Genomic DNA, 21,455 nt, shown 5'->3' on the forward strand with positions numbered 1-21,455 from the left:
GATCAGACATTCAACATAGCCACTATGATCAAACAAACACGGTTGTTATTGTATTTGTCGTTACCGTGTCAGAGACTCCACCATCTGCAGTTAATGGGGGGAAATATAAAAGATAGATCTGCGGGTTGTGGATTTTACACATTGTATATTTTTGCCTGTTGAGACTGGAGGTTCTGTAAAGCTGCTAGGATAGTTTAGAGTCTCAGGCCCTCAATGCTCTGTGGGGTAATTAGTGTGATGGGGGGTTTCCTGTGGGTCTGGGTATGCACACTGTGTATTGTAAGTTGTTTTCTCTGACACTCAATCACAAAGCCATGAATGATGTGAGAGTGGAAATGTATAAGGTTGCCATTCATTCTATGCTTTGTCTGCTAATATAAGCTTGTGTTTGGAGCATTTAAAAAAAATCTTTAACACCATATCATTTACATTCTCTTTTTTTGATGAAAGCGGGTTTCTGCTTCGTTTGGCAGGCGCTGCAGCCAGGAATTTGGAATGTGAGTGTTCACACCTTGTCCCAGCTGATAGTTGGGTAAATCTGTGGTGTTTACTCCCCTCCCCAGACAAGGCTAAGGAAGGAGTCAGGACTCCCAAATGTTTCCTCTCTGCAGGCCTGACCCCCCTTCCTTCCCTCCCCTACTCCATCCTGCCAAGATGGACTTTATTGGTTGTGCAGATGGAGGTCATGATAAGCAGAGCTGGGTACAGACCTCCAAAGACAGGAAGTTGATGAGGGTTTCCTTCGGCAGGTCCACCTGGGACGGAACAACAAAGGGAGGTGCGTTAGACTCCACTAAACACAACGGCTGTTACTGTATCTCACCATGTCATCTCAGACCACACTGTACATAGCATGCTGTCCTTTTCCTTAGGAGTATATGTAACCTCAGCCACAGCACTCAAATATTAGCTATAAATATTCAAGACACATTCCAGAATGGCACAAAACAGAAGGTTCAGTTCCCTCAGCTCAAGGTCATGACGATCATTTGCCCACTGTGCTGTAGCAATTTAGTCAGAGCAGAACATAGACTTTGTTCATTATTCTTCACTCATGGTGCTCTCACCACCACTGAGTGCACTACTGTACCTCATTCATGGTGCTCTCACCACCACTGAGTGCACTACTGTAACTCATTCATGGTGCTCTCACCACCACTGAGTGCACTACTGTACCTCATTCATGGTGCTCTCACCACCACTGAGTGCACTACTGTACTCATTCATGGTGCTCTCACCACCACTGAGTGCACTACTGTACCTCATTCATGGTGCTCTCACCACCACTGAGTGCACTACTGTTACTCATTCATGGTGCTCTCACCACCACTGAGTGCACTACTGTAACTCATTCATGGTGCTCTCACCACCACTGAGTGCACTACTGTACCTCATTCATGGTGCTCTCACCACCACTGAGTGCACTACTGTACCTCATTCATGGTGCTCTCACCACCACTGAGTGCACTACTGTACCTCATTCATGGTGCTCTCACCACCACTGAGTGCACTACTGTACCTCATTCATGGTGCTCTCACCACCACTGAGTGCACTACTGTACCTCATTCATGGTGCTCTCACCACCACTGAGTGCACTACTGTTACTCATTCATGGTGCTCTCACCACCACTGAGTGCACTACTGTACTCATTCATGGTGCTCTCACCACCACTGAGTGCACTACTGTACCTCATTCATGGTGCTCTCACCACCACTGAGTGCACTACTGTACTCATTCATGGTGCTCTCACCACCACTGAGTGCACTACTGTACCTCATTCATGGTGCTCTCACCACCACAGAGTGCACTACTGTACCTCATTCATGGTGCTCATTCATGGTGCTCATTCATGGTGCTCTCACCACCACTGAGTGCACTACTGTTACTCATTCATGGTGCTCTCACCACCACTGAGTGCAGTGCACTACTGTACCTCATTCATGGTGCTGTACCTCATTCATGGTGCTCTCACCACCACAGAGTGCACTACTGTACCTCATTCATGGTGCTCTCACCACCACAGAGTGCACTACTGTAACTCATTCATGGTGCTCTCACCACCACAGAGTGCACTACTGTACCTCATTCATGGTGCTCTCACCACCACAGAGTGCACTACTGTACCTCATTCATGGTGCTCTCACCACCACAGAGTGCACTACTGTACCTCATTCATGGTGCTCTCACCACCACAGAGTGCACTACTGTAACTCATTCATGGTGCTCTCACCACCACTGAGTGCACTACTGTAAAATGTCCTTTGCAGGAAATCATAGAACTGTCAGTGCTGATTTTCAATCTATGCCTTAAAATGTTGGTTAAATTGCCTTTTTCTTTAGTTAGGGGTATTACCTATGACAAACGGGTAGCATTACTGCTGATGTAACCTGGAAACAGACTTCTAGCTCTCAGTAAATACATACCGGCATCAAGGTGAATATGTCTGTTACGCTTCAATACCTCACGCTCCAGCATCTAACCCTCTGATGTGAACCAGACACAAACATATGGAATGACAAATGTATTTGGACTCTGTCGTATCAGTAAATAATACACTGTATAATTTACTCTGTGAATATCTCCTTTCAAATTGACTACGAAACCACAAATAAACAAAATATGCTAGCAATTTAGCTCCAAATGACATGCTCTCTCCTTCCGTTTTCTGTTTTGGAGCAACTGGAATCACTTTGTAGCCATCTACCTCCAGGAGAGCTCTGGTAACCCCTCTGCATGCAGAGAAAAACAGAGGGGAGGACCACTAGTCCAACTGATCGGCTAACCTCTGTCCTCGTTTCACGCACAGATCTATTTCATACATGGATTCAACAGATAAGGTGTAGAGGTGGGAAAACAGAAAATGACTTACAGCCAGAACTTCGATGTCATTGCTCTTGCTCTGTAAATTGCTACCTAGATTCTGCAATCTGGTTTGTATCTGAACAAAGAGAGAGAGAGAGAGAGAGGGGGAAAAGGAGTAATTGCTCCCATGAACAAAATGAAACTGGGAAACAAAAGCCACTTCATCCTCGCATGCAATCCGTCTCTACGCGAGCCAATGGGGTTTAAGTCTGGGCTGGCGACGTGTAAAAGGCGGTGCGTTGTCTGACTGTGACGAACGCTACAGTGAGACAGAGCTGGGAACCACAGCCAGAGAGGGAGAGAGAGGGCGAGGTTATCCCGGTCTCGTGATCGGCTGCATGACTGGGCTTGGCTCGGTCCGTCTGTCTGTCTGTCTGTCTGTTATAGCCTACTCCAGGAGAGGTGTGAGTGACATATGTGATTGATTGACAGACCTGGGTCTCGTAGCGTCGTCTGGTGCTAGAGGACACCTTCTCCGGGGTGAGGAGGTTCACATTCATGTTACTAGAGGCACTGCTCCCGTGCTGCTCTGATGATCCTGTCAGATCACACACACACACACACACACACACACACACACACACACACACACACACACACACACACACACACACACACACACACACACACACACTCCTAATGAGACCATGGCAATATGTCAGAGCTGTTACAGCCTTCTCCCACCACCACCCACAGACACCAGTCGACTGAGAAGCCATCATTGTTAGCCAGACTAATAAGTCCAGTGTGTTGTATTAAGGTTTATATCTACTGTACATCTGAGCCAGAGGTGAGAAATGTAACACTACCACTAATCACTTTGTAGTTCACATATTCACCATCACTCTTTGATTATCCATTTAACAAAGCTCTGCCACCATGTAGGGACTTAAACCCAGAACAAAGTAGGTTCATAGGAAACCAGAGGACCATAATTCCTGCTTTGCTCTCTCTCAAAGGTAATGAGGTCATCCTTGGACACAGGGTCAAGAGGCTGTTCAACTGTACCTGAGGTACTGACGAGTGATCCCTTGGAATTCTGAAGAGAGACAGTCTCAGAGATTTCCCTGTTGGAGGAGAGACAAACAACATCGCTGTGTCAGTCTCTTTCCCCAACTTCACTGGAAGTGTGGAACAGAGTTTGTGCGTGGGCTAGTAAACCGTGTTGTCACCTGACATTTCTCTCCTCATAGAATTTGGTCCGACATTTCTGAACAATGTGATCCACAAGGTCAGACTCTGGAATCCTCTTCTCTGACTGCCTTTCCTTCTCAAAGGACTTGACCTGGGGACACACAGGGGACAGGGAGGGGAATCAGACCTGCTTCCAACACACACGTTCACTCAAAATTCTCCTATTTTGGGGAATTCATATCAATACCATATACACTGAGTATACCAAACATTAGGGACACCTTCCTAATATAGAGTTTCACCACCCCGTTTGCCCTCAGAGCGTTGAGCATCTGGACAAGCTTTATATAAATGAATAGTTATTATTACCTTGATGTAGTACCCCTCCTTGTCTGAGACCAGGGCCATGCAGGTGATGCCAGCCTGTCTGCAGTGCTCCAGCAGAGTCTCCTGGGACTGAACACAACACAGTCAGATCCAGGGGGAAGAAAACACTACGTTGTAATAGCCAAGTGAAAATACGGTATATATTGCCCCCAAGATGATGATGTCCCAACGGGCTCCAGATCCTGCTACCTATTTCTAGACCCAGATGAACATTTACAGTTACTACTACTATATCTGGATTGACCAACTGTATGGTTTTGGTGAATTGTAACCTGCATGTACTTACAATCGAGCAGGGTTCCCAAACTGGCGGCCTGCGGGCAGAATTGGGCCAGCGGACGGTTTTATTTGGCCCTCGAAATCCCCCCAAAAAAAAGTTGCATTTTCATTGTTGGACATAAAAAAACACACCAGGAAATCAGCTCCAAGTGATTTTAATTTGGGAAATCTGTTCAAGTATTTCCACACATTATAGATCGTTTACAAATGTGATCATATACAAATGTTGATTAAAATTATTATGTTTTAGCCAAATATTACATCTATTTGGGCTTCATGCTGTCAATTTGCAGTCTACAAATGATTTGTAATTATGTTCCAGCCCCCCAACCATGCCCTCAAGAAAGAAAATTGGCCTTCAGCTGAATCTAGTTGATGATTCCAGCTATAGGGGTTGTGGTAACAGTGAGCTAGAGTTCAGTGGTTACAGTGAGCAAGTGGACCCCTTCAACACTATACAGTGAATTCGTTTGAGGATAAGCTCTCCTTCAGCTCCATGTTTCTCCTGTAATATGACAGTGGGGTTATGGAAAAGTTAGTTTGTGGCGTATTTATCAATGTGGGCTGTCTGTTTAAGAGTAAGAGTTGTAAGCAGTTCTGGTGGTTTAGTGGTGTGCTGAAAGCTGGGTTCAGGCAGGCTTCAGTGGCTTTCCTGTGACTCATCAGTTCCTGTGCAAACGGAGAGTGTGCGAGCAAACGGAGAGTGCGCGAGCAAACGGAGAGTGCGCGAGCAAACGGAGAGTGCGCGAGCAACCGGAGAGTGCGCGAGCAACCGGAGAGTGCGCGAGCAAACGGAGAGTGCGCGAGCAACCGGAGAGTGCGCGAGCAAACGGAGAGCAACCGGAGAGTGCGCGAGCAACCGGAGAGTGCGCGAGCAAACGGAGAGTGCGCGAGCAACCGGAGAGTGCGCGAGCAAACGGAGAGTGCGCGAGCAAACTGAGAGTGCGCGAGCAAACGGAGAGTGCGCGAGAAAACGGAGAGTGCGCGAGCAAACGGAGAGTGCGCGAGCAAACGGAGAGTGCGCGAGCAAACGGAGAGTGCGCGAGCAACCGGAGAGTGCGCGAGCAAACGGAGAGTGCGCGAGCAAACGGAGAGTGCGCGAGCAAACGGAGAGTGCGCGAGCAAACGGAGAGTGCGCGAGCAAACGGAGAGTGCGCGAGCAAACGGAGAGTGCGCGAGCAAACGGAGAGTGCGCGAGCAAACGGAGAGTGCGCGAGCAAACGGAGAGTGCGCGAGCAAACGGAGAGTGCGCGAGCAAACGGAGAGTGCGCGAGCAAACGGAGAGTGCGCCATACGTGTTGGACAACACGGCAGGAATGTAATAATAAAAGCAGAAAACGCCCCCATTTAACACTGAGATCAGAGCAAGTGATGTGGTGGGAGAGAGAGAGAGAGCAGGGGTGGCAGAGATACCACTGGGCCACGGCAGCATAAAGCCTGGAAAATTAAACGCGTGCTGTGGGAACGCTTCACTTGTGCCTCATAAATTCCTCCAGAGTGGCGGAGATCCAAGTTTAGCTTGGAACGGAGAGCAACTCTGCCCATTGCACACACCTGGTCCTGTCCGGGTAGTGCACTCACCCGTGGCTGTGTGTGAGCAGCAGAGCTGATTTATCCTAATCAAATACAGACAGACAGGTTTCAACTGGCAGGCAATGCTGAGTCAGAACAGAGCAGCAGACGGACTCTGCTGAGGAACTGTACTGTATATCATCTCTCTGCTCTGCTCTCCAGCGGTCTCTCTCCCCACCAGCTTCCTCACAGCAGCTCTCTCACTGAGACCGCCGAGGCTATAGCTCTGCCACTGTGGATGCCTGAGGGTAGACCAGCTTTCGGCCATATGCCTCCCAGCTGACCTCAGGTTTCACCATATTTGGCTAGAAAAACTAAAAGAAAGGAACCAATGATCATTTACTGGAGATTTGTCCAGTAAAAGCAGTGCATGTGAAAGGTGTTAGGAGGGGAGTATCTCAGCACTTAATAAACTCTGAACACTGGATGTTGTCTCTCACCCTCCCCCCAGCTGGCTGGCTGGTCCATAAGGCAGGCATCCCTAACAACTTGGAGTGACATGTTGTTCCTCTCCAGCAAAGCAGCGTGAGCTCAGACAAAGCTTTTAATTGCTGCTTGGGGCTCAGGGGGATGGAGTTGGGCAATCAGTGACGTTACAGAGAGTCACCGAGACAGAAACAGAAGAGATCAAATGAAAAGTAGAGAAGAGAGGGGAGACACTGGTGTGGGTGGAAGGAATGATGGAGAGGACAAGGGAGAAAAGGGTGAGGTAAACAGAGGAAAAGAGGATAAAAGAAGAGAACAAGAGGGGAAGTTTCAACGTAAGAGAGAGAGGAGAGCTGTCAGCTGCACGCTAACGCCAGGTTATGGCGGCCAGGCAGAGAGAGACACACAGCAGTAGTGACATACAGCTCCTGGCCTGAGATCAGGCTGTCACATAAACATGAAGAATGGGACGAGGCATGGCACCAGAACAGCAGTCATACTACACCACCCACATGCAACAAGATGACAACAAGTACACTGGAACACATTGAAACTCTTCTCAGGATAAAGTTGGTCAGACTTCAACTACAAACTGAAAATAAAAACTGCGTAGAAAACTATAAAATAACAGAGATGTATTTCATTGTATTTCTTAAACGTGCTACACTAACAGGCTTATACAAGTAACCTCAAAATGGATCCCATTCCCCTGAGTGTTTACAGGCCCAGACACTGTCAAGGTAAATAACTCGGGCAGTTTGGACCCCCTGTCCATGTTGGTTAGATATTGTCACAGCAGAAGGTGCTACAGGCTGCTCATCACTTACCTGTGACACATCATAGACGATGTCAGCAGAGACCCCTGCTGTCCACAGCTTCTGGATCACATTGATGGCCCTGCCCATGGAGGTGTGGCCTACAGGCACCACCAGCACATCACACGAACTGATAGAGGGCTAGGAAGCAGGGAGTTCGGTTTAAACACACACAGAGCTCCACACAAATTCAGTTCATTTGATTACAGAGGGTTCGGTGGTAAACCCATCAACTGTCATTCTACAGTATAGAAATATACAGTAGAGCCTTTCCCAAAACAGCTACATTTTAGAGGCAGGATAATAACATAGAACTTTAACGGAAGCTGAAAGTAATAAGCCATCCTCAAATATGACCTTCTGTGTCTGTGGGTCATTATCACTGATGAAGTGTTCTCACCGGCTCCTCCATGTTGGCCAGGGCAGCACAGACCTTGTCCAGAGCCACACTGGCCCCTACTGCCGAGGGGCCAAGAGCAGAGGACGCTGGACCACGGAACTCAAGGATCTACAGGAAGAGAACCAGAAACCCTGATAGTTCAACACTTCCAAGGACCTAAATTGGGACATAATCTGTTGGCGGCATGGGTAGGGTGGGGGCATTACCAGGTGGTCGTATCTCCCTCCTGCAGCCACGATGTCTGGCACTGTGCGTCTTCGTTTCTTGATGAAGGCCACAAACTGGAAGATGACCCCACAATGGTGCTGCACTTTATATACCAGACCCAGATTGACTACTACCTAAAAGACACACACATGAGAGAGAATCAATCGATCAATCACTCAACAGCAAAACACATTTCAATACCATTCTCTCCATGCACTTCATACACATGTGGTAACAATCAAGATGGAGGGTGAGAGGGAGTAGCAGTACCTGCAGCTTGACGCCCAGTCTCCTGAGCAGACCAGTGAGCTCCTCCAGGTCTCTGAGGCCCTGCTTGGCCAACTGGGTTACGGCAGTCTTCTGTTTGGTCAGAGAGGTGATGAGGGGGACCAGGTCCCGAAGGTCTCCCTTTTGCTCTATGTATTTATACAGCGTCTGCAACTGGCAGGGAAAGACAGACAACATCAGACACAGATCTGAACAGAGATAAAATACAGTATCTGTAGCTGAGAGCAAGGCAATGTTCAAGAAAAGCTGACCAGTATCTTCCCTCTGAGCAGTCACAGTGGACACACTGATGATTTCACCAGACATGTCATGCAACAGTAGATACTTACACTGTTGTTGGACAGAGAGAGGTTACAGAACTTGGCCTCCACCTCTCGCCTGGTCAGCTTTTCACTCTATGAACAGAGACAGAATACCATTTTATAGTTCCACTGGTAGAACAAATATGTTACGGACAAAACTTCTACCACACAATCTAACGCCTGCATGGTGTATGTTTAACTTGCACGAGTGCAGTGGGCGGAGTACTAACCATGGCTTCACAAAGGATACTGGAGGCGTGGCTCAGCTTGTCCTCTGGGACTCCGCTGTGTAGCAGGATGGCCTTCAGCAGACTGGTGTGGTTCAGGTAGATGTGGTAGTTCCTCTCCTAACACAACACACACAATACACCATTACACCACACAACCAATAAAACTGAGCACAAATACAATCCTCATCCATAAACCACTACTGTAGGAGGACTGTTCATCCCTAAACCACTACTGTAGGACTGTTCATCCCTAAACCACTACTGTAGGAGGACTGTTCATCCCATAATCCCTACTGTAGGACTGTTCATCCCTAAACCACTACTGTAGGACTGTTCATCCCTAAACCACTACTGTAGGACTGTTCATCCCTTAACCACTACTGTAGGACTGTTCATCCCTAAACCACTATTGTAGGACTGTTCATCCCTAAACCACTACTGTAGGAGGACTGTTCATCCCATAATCCCTACTGTAGGACTGTTCATCCCATAATCCCTAATGTAGGACTGTTCATCCCTAAACCACTACTGTAGGACTGTTCATCCCTAAACCACTACTGTAGGACTGTTCATCCCTAAACCACTACTGTAGGAGGACTGTTCATCCCATAATCCCTACTGTAGGACTGTTCATCCCTAAACCACTACTGGACTGTTCATCCCTAAACCACTACTGTACGAGGACTGTTCATCCCTAAACCACTACTGTAGGACTGTTCATCCCATAACCACTACTGTAGGACTGTTCATCCCATAATCCCTAATGTAGGACTGTTCATCCCTAAACCACTACTGTAGGAGGACTGTTCATCCCATAATCCCTACTGTAGGAGGACTGTTCATCCCATAATCCCTACTGTAGGACTGTTCATCCCTAAACCACTACTGTAGGACTGTTCATCCCTAAACCACTACTGTAGGACTGTTCATCCCTAAACCACTACTGTAGGACTTCTCATCCCTAAACCACTACTGTAGGACTGTTCATCCCTAAACCACTACTGTAGGAGGACTTCTCATCCCTAAACCACTACTGTAGGAGGACTGTTCATCCCTAAACCACTACTGTAGGACTGTTCATCCCTAAACCACTACTGTAGGACTGTTCATCCCTAAACCACTACTGTAGGACTGTTCATCCCTAAACCACTACTGTAGGACTGTTCATCCCTAAACCACTACTGTAGGACTTCTCATCCCTAAACCACTACTGTAGGAGGACTTCTCATCCCTAAACCACTACTGTAGGAGGACTGTTCATCCCTAAACCACTACTGTAGGAGGACTTCTCATTCCTAAACCACTACTGTAGGACTGTTCATCTCTAAACCACTACTGTAGGACTGTTCATCCCTAAACCACTACTGTAGGAGGACTGTTCATCCCTAAACCACTACTGTAGGACTTCTCATCCCTAAACCACTACTGTAGGAGGACTTCTCATCCCTAAACCACTACTGTAGGAGGACTTCTCATCCCTAAACCACTACTGTAGGAGGACTGTTCATCCCTAAACCACTACTGTAGGACTTCTCATCCCTAAACCACTACTGTAGGAGGACTTCTCATCCCTAAACCACTACTGTAGGAGGACTTCTCATCCCTAAACCACTACTGTAGGAGGACTTCTCATCCCTAAACCACTACTGTAGGAGGACTTCTCATCCCTAAACCACTACTGTAGGAGGACTGCTCAGTGAAATGGCCACAGAGGCTGGCTGCTGCTCTCTCATTCAGTGACTCACACATTCTTAACAGCTTTCTCACACAGAGAGAGGGAATATACAGTAAATGGTGCAATCAGGGAGAGGTCCTTTTAGAGTGGGCCTGGAGCCACGGGGGTCCTCTGGCTGTAACAGGGCTGGGGGGGGACTAGGCTCATGCTGAGTAAACTGGGCCTACTGTACCAGGGTTTTTTCTGGATCAAAATGGAGCTTAGGTGGGGAGCGTGGCAGGGGTTGCGGTCGGCCTGGATGAATTTTAGAGAACATTTTAGAGGCCCCCATCTTGACGTTGTTGAGACATTTTTGCTTTTATAAGCCAAATTCCTGCAATTCTACACATTTTTCCATGCAACAGAGAAGAAATGTTGCAGTTTTAACCAAATTTAGTGTGATTTTACATATTCTGCCATGGAGCTGAAGATTGCCAAGATTTTAAAGTTTTAAAGCTAATTTCCTGCAATTCTAAGCATTTTGCAATGGCTAATGCTGTGTTCTAACTATACTGGTAAAAACTTTTTTTGAATTTTCAATTCTCCCTGACTGTCTAGATTATATTTAGGTGATTGTTAGTTTTCAAAGATTATATTCTTAAAAAAATACATAGGTAATTTAACTTTTCTACATTCTTTATATCTGGTTTTAGTCGTTTACGTTTACACCGAAAGTGTTTTTCCTGCCCAAGAATTTCAATGGCAGAAAAATCCCTGTGTAGTGTCCAGGGAGTGAACAGGCCTGTGACCTGAACTAGACTGTAGTACCACGGTAAAAGGAGTGAGCCAGACAGGAAGTGGTCCAGTACTCGTACCTGCAGGACACTGAACTCCTGGATAATCTCTGAGATGGTGAAGATGGTCTCAGCGTCAGGCAGCAGGCTGTTGGTGACGGGGACAATGACATCAAAGGAACACTCCAGCAGCTCCCTGGGGTGAGCCCTGTCTGGCTTCCTGGGCCGGAACACACGCTCGATGCTCCACCTGCGCACACACACACCCCGTTACATTATGCTGGATATAAACACATGCTCAGATGACATGCAAAGACTGAACATGCATAGACTCAAGAATTCAGTGATTGACTCCTATGAGGTTTACCTCTTGAAATGGGTAATATTATTTCTGGCCACAAATCTTGCGAATGCCATCTGGAATGGAGAAAAAAAGAGAGACTCAATAAACAGTGCATGCAAGACTACAATAAATCCCTATATGGAAACAGACAGTTAGTCCCTAGGATGTCCCAGGGTTGTCCTGAGGTTATCCTGGCTCTAGTCCACTCTGATTGCGTCACGGTGTAGTACTTCCTGCTTCTTGATGCTCACCCGGAGGTCGTAGGGCAGGGTGACCAGCATACCGCTGTGGTCCATCAAGCAGGCCAGCTCACTGCCCTCATACAACTTCCTATTCCTGGGGAGCAACAGGGGGGTCTGGAGACGCACAGCCCCTGGACAGACAGCCACAGAAACACTATGTTTAATGTATGTTAATAAGTTTAATGTACATAAAAATAGAACCTCAAACACAATATGGAAGTTCAAATTCAACCAGTGTGCCCGCCAGCCATGTACAGTATCTACTTTGCATAATATATTTATTTGACCTGGACAAAGCAGATAATATATAAACTGAATAAACAACTCAAATAAAGAATAACAGCTGTATAAAGGTCTATAACATGTATATATAACCAAACATCTGCCTAGAATTATAGTCACTAGAGTCCTCAGTATATATGGGAGCAGATGTTTAAGTCAAGGCCCCCAGTGAGGTCTTTATAACAGCGAGTTACAGTGGAATGGGTCATGTCGTTTGCACAAGAAAGTAAACATGACTTCAGCTCTTAAAATGGGACAAAAAGGTCCGGACTCACCATGTTTCTTGAAGATCCTGGTAATTGTTTCGTACACATACTGTTGCAATTTAGCACTGTTGAAATTAAAACTACCCTGCAGCAAAACAAAACAAACGCAATCTGTTATGAATAAAAAGGCATCGATTAAAGCTTAAACAATCCCAGCATTATGTGGAACAGATGACAGGAGAACTGCAACGGAATACAGGACCAGCATCATTACTGTGTCTACAGTGACACCTACAGGAGGAGATGGGAAGCTCTTCCCACTTTGGACCATTCTGTTCTGAGCATTCAAGACAAATTTACATTTACATTTACATTTAAGTCATTTAGCAGACGCTCTTATCCAGAGCGACTTACAAATTGGTGCATACACCTTATGACATCCAGTGGAAGAGCCACTTGCATCTAAATACTTGTCTGTCACAAACAGTGGTTTGAGACGCTATGAAACGGCAGAAAGAATAATCGTACCCAAGCTTTAACGTCTGGTTGGCTTTGTGTTGTGTTTGTGTGGCTTAGGTCAGGTTTGAGGGGTCTGGTCCAATGTGTCGGTGTGTTGGCCAGGGCAGTTGCCTAGTACCTTGTGGAGGTCGATATCGTAGGTGTAGTCCATGACGGGGGAGGTGTTCTGGGAGAACAGCTGGTTGACCATAGTGCGGTAGGCCTTGCCATTGACGTTAGCCATGGTGTGCTGCAGGACCTCGTGGAGCTCTGACTCCTCCATCTGGGGCGGGGGCAGCAGATCACTCTTCAAGAGCTCCTGGGCCGTGGGACGCAGGGCCGGGTCATGGTTCAACAGCCAGCCAATCACCTTCCTCTGAGATAGACACAGGGCTAAGGATCAGTCAATCGGCGCATACCGTGTAACGTCACTCAGTTTGGTTTCATTAAAATTCCCTTCGTCAGACTATGTGAACTACTTCTACTTCATACATAGCTTCACAAAAAATCACAGAGCTGAGAGTATAACTTGTGTAACATGAATAGAATATGTCCTTAGTCACCTGCATTCCACTCTTACACTCAGGGAAGTCTTCAGGGAAGTGGATGTCCTCCTGCAGAGTGGAATGACAGAGTGACGGGGATGAAAGATGATTGAGACCCCCCCCCCCCTTGTGTTCCCTTTGCTGGACAGACTCACCATGCGCAGCTGGCTCAGGACTGAGATGCGTTCAGATCCGGTGGTCATGGGCCGGTAGGACATCTCAAACAGGATGATACCCAAGCTAAACAGATCCACTTTCTGAGGATAAAAACACGTCGTGGGTTGAACCCTCTCCCCTTTTACATCAGGTTCATACAGTCCATTCAGAATGATATATTTCCTAGTGAGAATACAGTAACACCGTTGGGAAAACCTTGAACTGCCTAAAATGACAGAGGACATTAGTTTGTGCTCCACCCAGGAGTCAAGGGCCTTAAAAAGTCATTATAAGATAGTATAATTCTTTTGAGACTAATTTTGAGATCTTTTATGAATGATTGTACTGAGACAATACCTCCTTATTTTGTTCTTCCGAATTGACTTTGGTGCTTGTTCCATTCATACTGTATTTCTTACCTGGTTGTAAGTGGCTTTAGTATTTCCTTGCACCTCTGGACTGACATACAAGGCAGTACCAACCATACCAGTCATATTCCCTGTTCAGAAATAACAAGGTACATAATATGAGCTTAACAGAGTCACAAAGCCTGAAACACTTGGGGCAGTTTGACGTGGAAGGAGGTTGCTTCTCAGTACCTGTTGGGTCCGATTTGAGAATCAGAACAGAGCCACTCTCCTCAATATCCAGTTTACCTGCTGCAGCCTATGAGGAGATTAAATGTACAGTCAAAACCACTTATTTGTTGATTCTTGACTTACTTGGTCTTGCAGAGAAGGCAATAACACATTACAATTCTGACATTAAGATAAAAAAAACACAAGAAATACATCAACTTGATACAGTGTCAAAATTCCACTTATGGACCTCAACATGAACTTCAAGCTATCAGTTAATTAATCTCTATCACCAGGAGACAGCGAAGCTGAGGACATTAAGGCATACCACATTAGCAGGATGGTCTGTGGCCAGGCCAAAGTCTCCAATTTTCACATGGTCCTGAGAGTCCAAGAAAATGTTGACAGGCTTGAGGTCTCGATGAATCATCCCCTGTTGGAAGGGTGATGGGGAGGTGATCAATTAGTGCTAATTGGAACCGTGGCTAGAAGCATGTCATGCGGGTAATCATGGTTGTTCTGAGCCGTGCTGTGACAGCTTGGCTTCTTGGTGTAGAGGTAGGAAGGAACATGTATGCCAGAACATTTGAGCGTTTGAAGAAATGGGAAGAGGATCCTTTAAAACACCGTTTTGCATCAAACACATTTCAAAACACTTCATACAGCACAAATTATATCCCATATGAATGTCCACCATGAACTTAGCAAAACCTTTCTTTGACATTGGGATCTGAAGATTTAGAAGATACTTGGAGTGGAACAACATCATCAGAAGCAGTGACTGTCCTGGACTTCCTACTTCTTAACCGAATGTGACCCTCTCTCGCTCCACTCTTCTCCAACTCTATGATCTCAACATGATATCTCTGTTTTCCACACCCTGAAGCAGACACTGAACCCTACAGTGCACTCTGATTAGGGGAGATGGGGCTTTACAGACAGACCTGTTCGTGGATGTAAGCCAGGCCATCCAGGATCTCCCTGAAGAACCTCCACAGGCGACTGTTGTCCTGATGGAGGCCCTGGTCAATGGTGTCTCGCAAAGTGCTTTTTTCACAGTATTCCATCTGAAGGGAGGAGAGAACACAGGTTAGATCAGGGTTCTCAAAGTGGGTCAGGGTGTCCACGGTCAGAGCAACATTTTTTAAATCACTCACACACACACACACACACACACACACACACACACACACACACACACACACACACACACACACACACACACACATATATAAGTTGTGTTCTGATTATGAGGGGGTCCCTGATTAATTTTGTGTCACAGCCCAAAAAGTTTGAGAACCCCTGGGTTCGATGCCAGACATAAAACAGTGCCCTCTAGTATGGTATTAGTTAAGTGCTAGTGAATTGAGCCTTACCTGGATGTAAAGGTAATGTGCTATGAGCTGTGGCCTCTCAGAGTCTGTGCTATCTATCGTGTCACCCTCCACTCTCTTGCTTGGCTCCTCCTAAGGAATGGAGATCACATTGAATGTAATTGGTGAAATTGTACACACTACTAACACACACTATGGCAATAATGTGAACACTAACCTGAGATATGCTGCCATTCCCATTGTCAAAAATGATGTCACTCTCTGAGTCACTGTTTGATGGGCTAGACGCAAACAAAACAGATAGCAAGAAGTGCATTTTATTTCAGTATATCAAGTGCACAGGGCACTGCATCAGATGTACCCTTAGAGGAACTCACAGGAACGAGGCACAGAAGACATCCTCTTCATCATCGTCGTCCTCATCGCTGGTCTCGTGGCCACTACACTTGGCGCTAGAGGACCTTTCGATGGAGGTGCTCCACTCCACCGAGCTGGCTAGGGCGGGGGGAGGGGCGTTGTCCTCCACGTTGTCAAGAATGCTGAAGCCCAGCTCGTTGAGTCGCAGAGAGGGGGCTCGGACCTGGGGCAGTTTCTCCGCTGTGCTCTTGGGCTCGGAGCTGTCTGAGCTCAGGACCCCCGTGGAGGGGGTCTCGTGCCTCTCGATCCAGGCGTTGTAGTAGCGGACGATGTTCTCATGGTTGAGGCGCGACAGCAGCGTCACCTCACCTTTGATCCTACGGAACTGCTTACTGGCTGGGTTCACCTGGATACGCTTCACAGCATAGTAACAGCCATCCAACTTGTTCTGGACCTGTCCACAAAGAGAGCGGTATGGACAGAGAGAAAGAGAAACAAAGATGGGTGGGGAGACAAGTGAATACAAACATTATGTGAACAATAACCATGGCCTAAAAGACAAGGGGAAGGCTATGATAGCTACTGTCAGCTATGCTATATTAAACATGGTTTACCTTGATAACGGCACCAAAAGCTCCTTTCCCCAGCAGCTGTAACTCTTCAAACTCATTGAAGTAGCGTGAGAACTGCCTCTGCAGCCCAGTGCTGAACGGAGCATTGAGGATGTGACTGTGAGGGATGACCGACGACGCAAAGTCATCCCCATTGTCTGGGAGAGGACAGAATACACCAGTGTGGTGAATATCATGAATCAGAAGTCTGAACTCTTAGTGTGTGAATTTAACACTGAAAATATCTAGTGGCTCTGTTCTGAACTTTGTAAAGAGAAGTTGTCACCTTCTGGACTAGCATCTTGGCACTGTAGAGGGGTCTTTGGAAGTGGAGGGTTGAGGAAGGGGTGGTCCAAGAGCTGCTGGGTGTTCCAGCGGTCAGCATCATCCAGGCACACACACCTACCACACACACAAACAGTGAACGTTGCATTACGCATGGAAACTTTCAATAGAGCTAACATTCATGTAGGGGATTCCTGGCAAGGCCCACTGTGGCCATCAACATCTGGTCCACACTGTGTTACTCTGCATCCACACTACACTAACACTGGTACCCAAACACAGAGGATGAACTCTGACAACCAACCGCTGATTAACACACTGTCCATGATAGGAGGACAATAGGCCAAACGGCACAGGAAAGTGAAATACATCAAATTGAACCTGTATGTGCAGTGTGCCTGGTTTCTATCACAACAATAATAAAGCTGACATGTTTCCTAAATCATCTAGCTCGATATACCAAAAAACATATGTGCTAATGAGTCATAATCTGTAAAACACATTTTAATTTAACCACAGAAAAATACAAGTTTTAATTGACTGCCACCATAAAAAAGTGAGAATGTCCAGGCATGGAAGAAGTGGCTGAGACTGGGCTGTCTAGCTGTCACTGAGACTAGCTGTCTGGCCAAACTGAGTTGATGGTTATTGTCAGGCAGGCGTACCTGTTAAGGAAGTCCTGGAAGTCAGCTGGCAGGCTGGTGGGAACAGACACAGGGTACTCCCTGACCTCCTTCCCCTGGCTCAGTGCCAGCAGCATAAGTCCCATGCTCCATACGTCCCCTTTCTTCCCAGCCTTGGTGGGAAGCATGTCCTCACAGAAGTGCACGCGGGCCTGCACAAAGATGTCCTCATTGCAGATGTCACCCAGTCTCTTGGAGAGGCTGTAGTCTGTGAGACGCACATTGCCCTGGTGGTCCAGCAGCACACTAGAGGCGCCCAGCTGTTTGTGGACAACAGAGTTGGAGTGGAGGTACTCGAGGGCAGCCAGGAGCTGGGTGGTGAGCAGGCGGAGGCGCTCTAGGGGGATGGCGGTCTGGCTGGCCAGGCTCTGGCTCAGACTGCTGCTGACCCCGACATATTCCACCAGCAGGTCCACCACCAGGCAGTCATCCCTCTCACTGGAGCTCAGGGCCTGGTAGTGCACCAGGTTAGGGTGCTCCAGCTTCAGCAGGGAGTTCAGCTCACTCTCTGCTCCATGGATCTATAAAGACATGGACAGAGGGTATTACTTAGTGTGTAGGCATCTGTGTTACAATATCTTGAAATCTATGACTATAGCATCTGAAGTCAGGAAGGATCTCAGCAAGGAATTACTCACCTGCTTTTTACAATTGTCAATCTTCCCGTTTTCCTCGCTGGTGAAGAACTTGCCAATCTTCTTGTTCCAGCGTAGGATCCACTCGTATACTACAGCAAACTCTCCGTTGGTCGCATCGAATGCATTATAAACATTACGGCCAAGCCTCTCACTCTCCCCTGCCAGAGACACAGACACATAGCATACTGAGGCGCACAACTCAACACTGACAGTACAGTAAACTACAGTACAAAACAACATAATGAGAGAGATTTACAGGAAATTATCATCTCTTACCCAGGCACTTCCCTCTATGCACTACGATGTCCCCCAGGGTACTGTTGCTGAAGTGAAGCACTTCCTGTGAGCGTTGGCTATCCTCGCTGTATGTGTCCCGTCTGGTGACAACAAAAACAACATGCAAAGTTAGCTCTGTGTAGTTCAGGGACAGAGCTATATCTTAGGAATGTATGTTGCTGGTCCGTGCCTGTGGCGGGTGTTCGAGTTGGTTCGTCTCCGGTGGTTGGCCCCTTTTCTGGGTTCAGTGAGCTCAGGTGGAGGTCCAGGGGAACAAGGTGAGCTGCCCAATACAGAACAACTTTCTATGGCAGGCTGGTCCAAACTGTCAAAGCGCTCCTGGGCAATCACAAAGCCAGAATCTGTTTACATTTCATGCTCTGTTTTGTATGGAGGTTTATTTTTAACATGTAGGTCAAGTAAAGCATGATTTTAATTCATTTGGTTTCAAACAATATTATATTAATTGATGATCAGTATCCTAAAAACCTAAAGTCCGTCACTTTTCCAAAGAGGGATAAGAAGTATTGGTTCTAAAAAAGTGAGTTGGCTAAATGTAAACATTTGAAGATTATGAAGGCACCTGTTTGGCCATTTCTTTCCTCTTCTTCTCCTCTCGTTTCTCCTCCTCTCTTCTTTGGATTTCAGCCATGATCTCAAATTTCTGTAGAGGTGAAAGGGTTTAAAGATTTAGTACATTTGTGTGTGTGTGTGTGTGTGTGTGTATGTGTCTCCTCCTCACCGTCTGCTCCTCCTGCCTGCGGCGTTGGTCCAGTTTCTCCTGCTCCTCCAGGGCTAGCCTCTCCTGCTGCAGCCGCTGGTTCTTCAGCATCTCCTCATGGAAGGAGCTGGACGGACGCTTGTTGTGTTCACTCAGAAACCCCTGAACATGGTCGGCCAGCTCATAGATCATCACCTGGGGGAAGAGAGGGGGAGGTGATGGAGAAAATATGTCATTTTGAGACTTACACGATGACGTGACCAAAGCAAAATTATAATTGTAATGTCTAAGGGTTCCGTGGAGATGTTGGTCATCTGTCTGCCGGCCTGTAAAAGACTATCTCACCTCCCCACATCGCTCTGCAGCCAGTTTAGTGAGCTCTGTCTGGAGGTTCTGGAGGTTGTCATTGGAGAGACCTTTGGCATTCTTTAAGTCAAGCTCTGGAGGCCTGTCTCCCAAACAAACAAAGGAATGAATGTTTAAAAACATATACCAGTTTGTTCCAGACAGATGAAATGATTAGGCGATTGTATCAAACCGAAAAACACGTTGAACTACAAATCAGGCACAGTATTCCTAATGCCAGAGGTGGCAGCTGTTATTTATATTTCATCAGTCAGCAACAGCTGGCCTGACTACACGTGGCCCCGGTGGTGTATACTAGGAAACATTATCTAACATTATACATCCGAATCTAGGGAAAGATATACTGTATGACATGCATTCCATCGATGGATTGATCTAATGATACTCACACATCTGGGTACGTTGGTGGGATTTTGACCTGCAAGTCCACTGTCACATAACTTTCCTTCCCATTGCTTAGTCCGTTAGGTCGCAGGCACAGGTATACCTCGGGTGGCCTTTTGATCTGAATGAGGAGAGAGCAGAACACAGAAGGACACAAATATAGGAATTATTGTTGGTGTAATCAACACCACGTCGCATTAGCAAGTCAGCAATCAGGAACTCTATTCATCAAACAATTGTGTTGAAAGTAGGCCTACCTTCCATGGACGGTTATTCCGCAGATCCTGAAAATCATCTCCAAAAATGGATGCAAGCGCTTCTAGTTCGTTTTCCTGTTGAACAGAATAGTCGTCGGTTCCACTCCCAGCTGCAGAAGTCTGATGACAACTCATCCTACTAGCTGAGCTACATGGACACACATGTCTCGCGCATACACCCGTCTTAATATCGAGGCGAATTAGTTACAACCTATTGTAACACTCGTCTTTTGTTACTTAGTAACATTACAATATCAACCTTGGATAAAGTTACGCGATCAATAATGTATCTGATTCCAAAACGAGGAACTTCCAGCATTGACAGCACCACGGAATCACAACATAGTCGCAACGCTGGTGCATGGCAGGCGTCATACGTGCCGTGGCAGATGTAACGTCATTACGTAACATTTCCAAAACATAACTGTCGATGGCAGTAATGCACATCTCTAAAGAAAAATGAAATAAAACATTAAATGGAAGTTATGCAATTCATCACACATCTGTTCACCTGACTTCTTTATTATCAACCACAATTTGCAACCACAATTTGTTGTGTAATTATCAAGGCCAATAATTCCTGTCTCAAGTGACTAAATACTGATTATGGTGAAGAGGAGAACAAGCGGCTAAGTAAGGAAAACAGGCCGTAATAAAAAACAAATATTCTGGTTAAAAAAATGTATAACAGATATTCAATGGTATACGTTATTGGTGTAAAAGGCTCTGGTGTGATAAGAGAGTTCAAAGAGATGCCTATGCTCAGAACAAGCTGTGTGACATTGAGTTGTGTGAGATTCTGAAAATGATCTTTCAGATAACATCCGTGTCAGTTTAACTGTTAACTCCCATCACTCATTGGCTGGCAGAAGAACATAATTACACGGCAATGGAATTCTAAACCATAGCATCCAACACCTATCTATCTGTGGACATAGAGAGAAAGTAACACCTATAAATAGGCAGGCCTAACATCCAGTGGGACAGCCTAGAGGGAAAAAATGCTCTCATATAATCCAGCTATGGATATAAACTAACAGAGTCCAAAGACAACCATCTGCTACAGTGTCCCCTGTCTGTTCTACCTGCCTTACAAGTCCAAATATACCTGACAACATCAGATGGACGACTGCCATTGATAATGCACTGTGCCAATAGTGCTCAGTTCAGTAATATGGGTAAAACGTGTTCTAGAAAATAATCATTTGGATCATTCAATAGGTGATTGATTTTCTCAATACATTTGAAAAGGTGAAACTTGAAAGACTCTATTTCCTCATAAGGTACATTGAGAAAAAATAAAGGCTGTTGAAGGGGGTGGGACGAATAAGGATCTCAGT

General features: G+C 46.3%; 1 protein-coding gene across 1 annotated transcript in view; it reads right to left on the reverse strand.

The window, feature by feature from the left end:
- The window catches only part of eif2ak4 (eukaryotic translation initiation factor 2 alpha kinase 4), a 27,556-nt gene extending 7,076 nt beyond the window's left edge, over positions 1–20,480 (reverse strand). The window contains exons 1-37 of the mRNA XM_052486184.1: positions 20,116–20,480; positions 19,864–19,979; positions 19,454–19,556; positions 19,130–19,303; positions 18,971–19,051; positions 18,578–18,726; positions 18,388–18,488; positions 18,112–18,269; positions 17,456–17,994; positions 16,792–16,907; positions 16,509–16,663; positions 15,915–16,348; positions 15,755–15,818; positions 15,580–15,669; positions 15,148–15,270; positions 14,532–14,636; positions 14,225–14,291; positions 14,045–14,124; positions 13,625–13,726; positions 13,488–13,538; positions 13,064–13,300; positions 12,496–12,571; positions 11,948–12,069; positions 11,721–11,770; positions 11,435–11,603; positions 8,906–9,022; positions 8,703–8,768; positions 8,356–8,526; positions 8,085–8,219; positions 7,879–7,986; positions 7,491–7,619; positions 4,369–4,455; positions 4,038–4,150; positions 3,874–3,932; positions 3,300–3,403; positions 2,873–2,941; positions 711–755 (exon numbers count right to left, since the gene is read on the reverse strand). Coding sequence (XP_052342144.1) covers positions 711–755; positions 2,873–2,941; positions 3,300–3,403; positions 3,874–3,932; positions 4,038–4,150; positions 4,369–4,455; positions 7,491–7,619; positions 7,879–7,986; positions 8,085–8,219; positions 8,356–8,526; positions 8,703–8,768; positions 8,906–9,022; positions 11,435–11,603; positions 11,721–11,770; positions 11,948–12,069; positions 12,496–12,571; positions 13,064–13,300; positions 13,488–13,538; positions 13,625–13,726; positions 14,045–14,124; positions 14,225–14,291; positions 14,532–14,636; positions 15,148–15,270; positions 15,580–15,669; positions 15,755–15,818; positions 15,915–16,348; positions 16,509–16,663; positions 16,792–16,907; positions 17,456–17,994; positions 18,112–18,269; positions 18,388–18,488; positions 18,578–18,726; positions 18,971–19,051; positions 19,130–19,303; positions 19,454–19,556; positions 19,864–19,979; positions 20,116–20,250 — 4,800 coding nt within the window. The 5' untranslated portion in view covers positions 20,251–20,480. The remainder of the gene's footprint in view (positions 1–710; positions 756–2,872; positions 2,942–3,299; positions 3,404–3,873; positions 3,933–4,037; positions 4,151–4,368; positions 4,456–7,490; positions 7,620–7,878; positions 7,987–8,084; positions 8,220–8,355; positions 8,527–8,702; positions 8,769–8,905; positions 9,023–11,434; positions 11,604–11,720; positions 11,771–11,947; positions 12,070–12,495; positions 12,572–13,063; positions 13,301–13,487; positions 13,539–13,624; positions 13,727–14,044; positions 14,125–14,224; positions 14,292–14,531; positions 14,637–15,147; positions 15,271–15,579; positions 15,670–15,754; positions 15,819–15,914; positions 16,349–16,508; positions 16,664–16,791; positions 16,908–17,455; positions 17,995–18,111; positions 18,270–18,387; positions 18,489–18,577; positions 18,727–18,970; positions 19,052–19,129; positions 19,304–19,453; positions 19,557–19,863; positions 19,980–20,115) is intronic.
- Between the last annotated feature and the right edge of the window lie 975 nt (positions 20,481–21,455).

The sequence above is a fragment of the Oncorhynchus keta genome, chromosome 29 (assembly GCF_023373465.1).
Source record: "Oncorhynchus keta strain PuntledgeMale-10-30-2019 chromosome 29, Oket_V2, whole genome shotgun sequence".
Classification (NCBI taxonomy): Eukaryota; Metazoa; Chordata; class Actinopteri; order Salmoniformes; family Salmonidae; genus Oncorhynchus; species Oncorhynchus keta.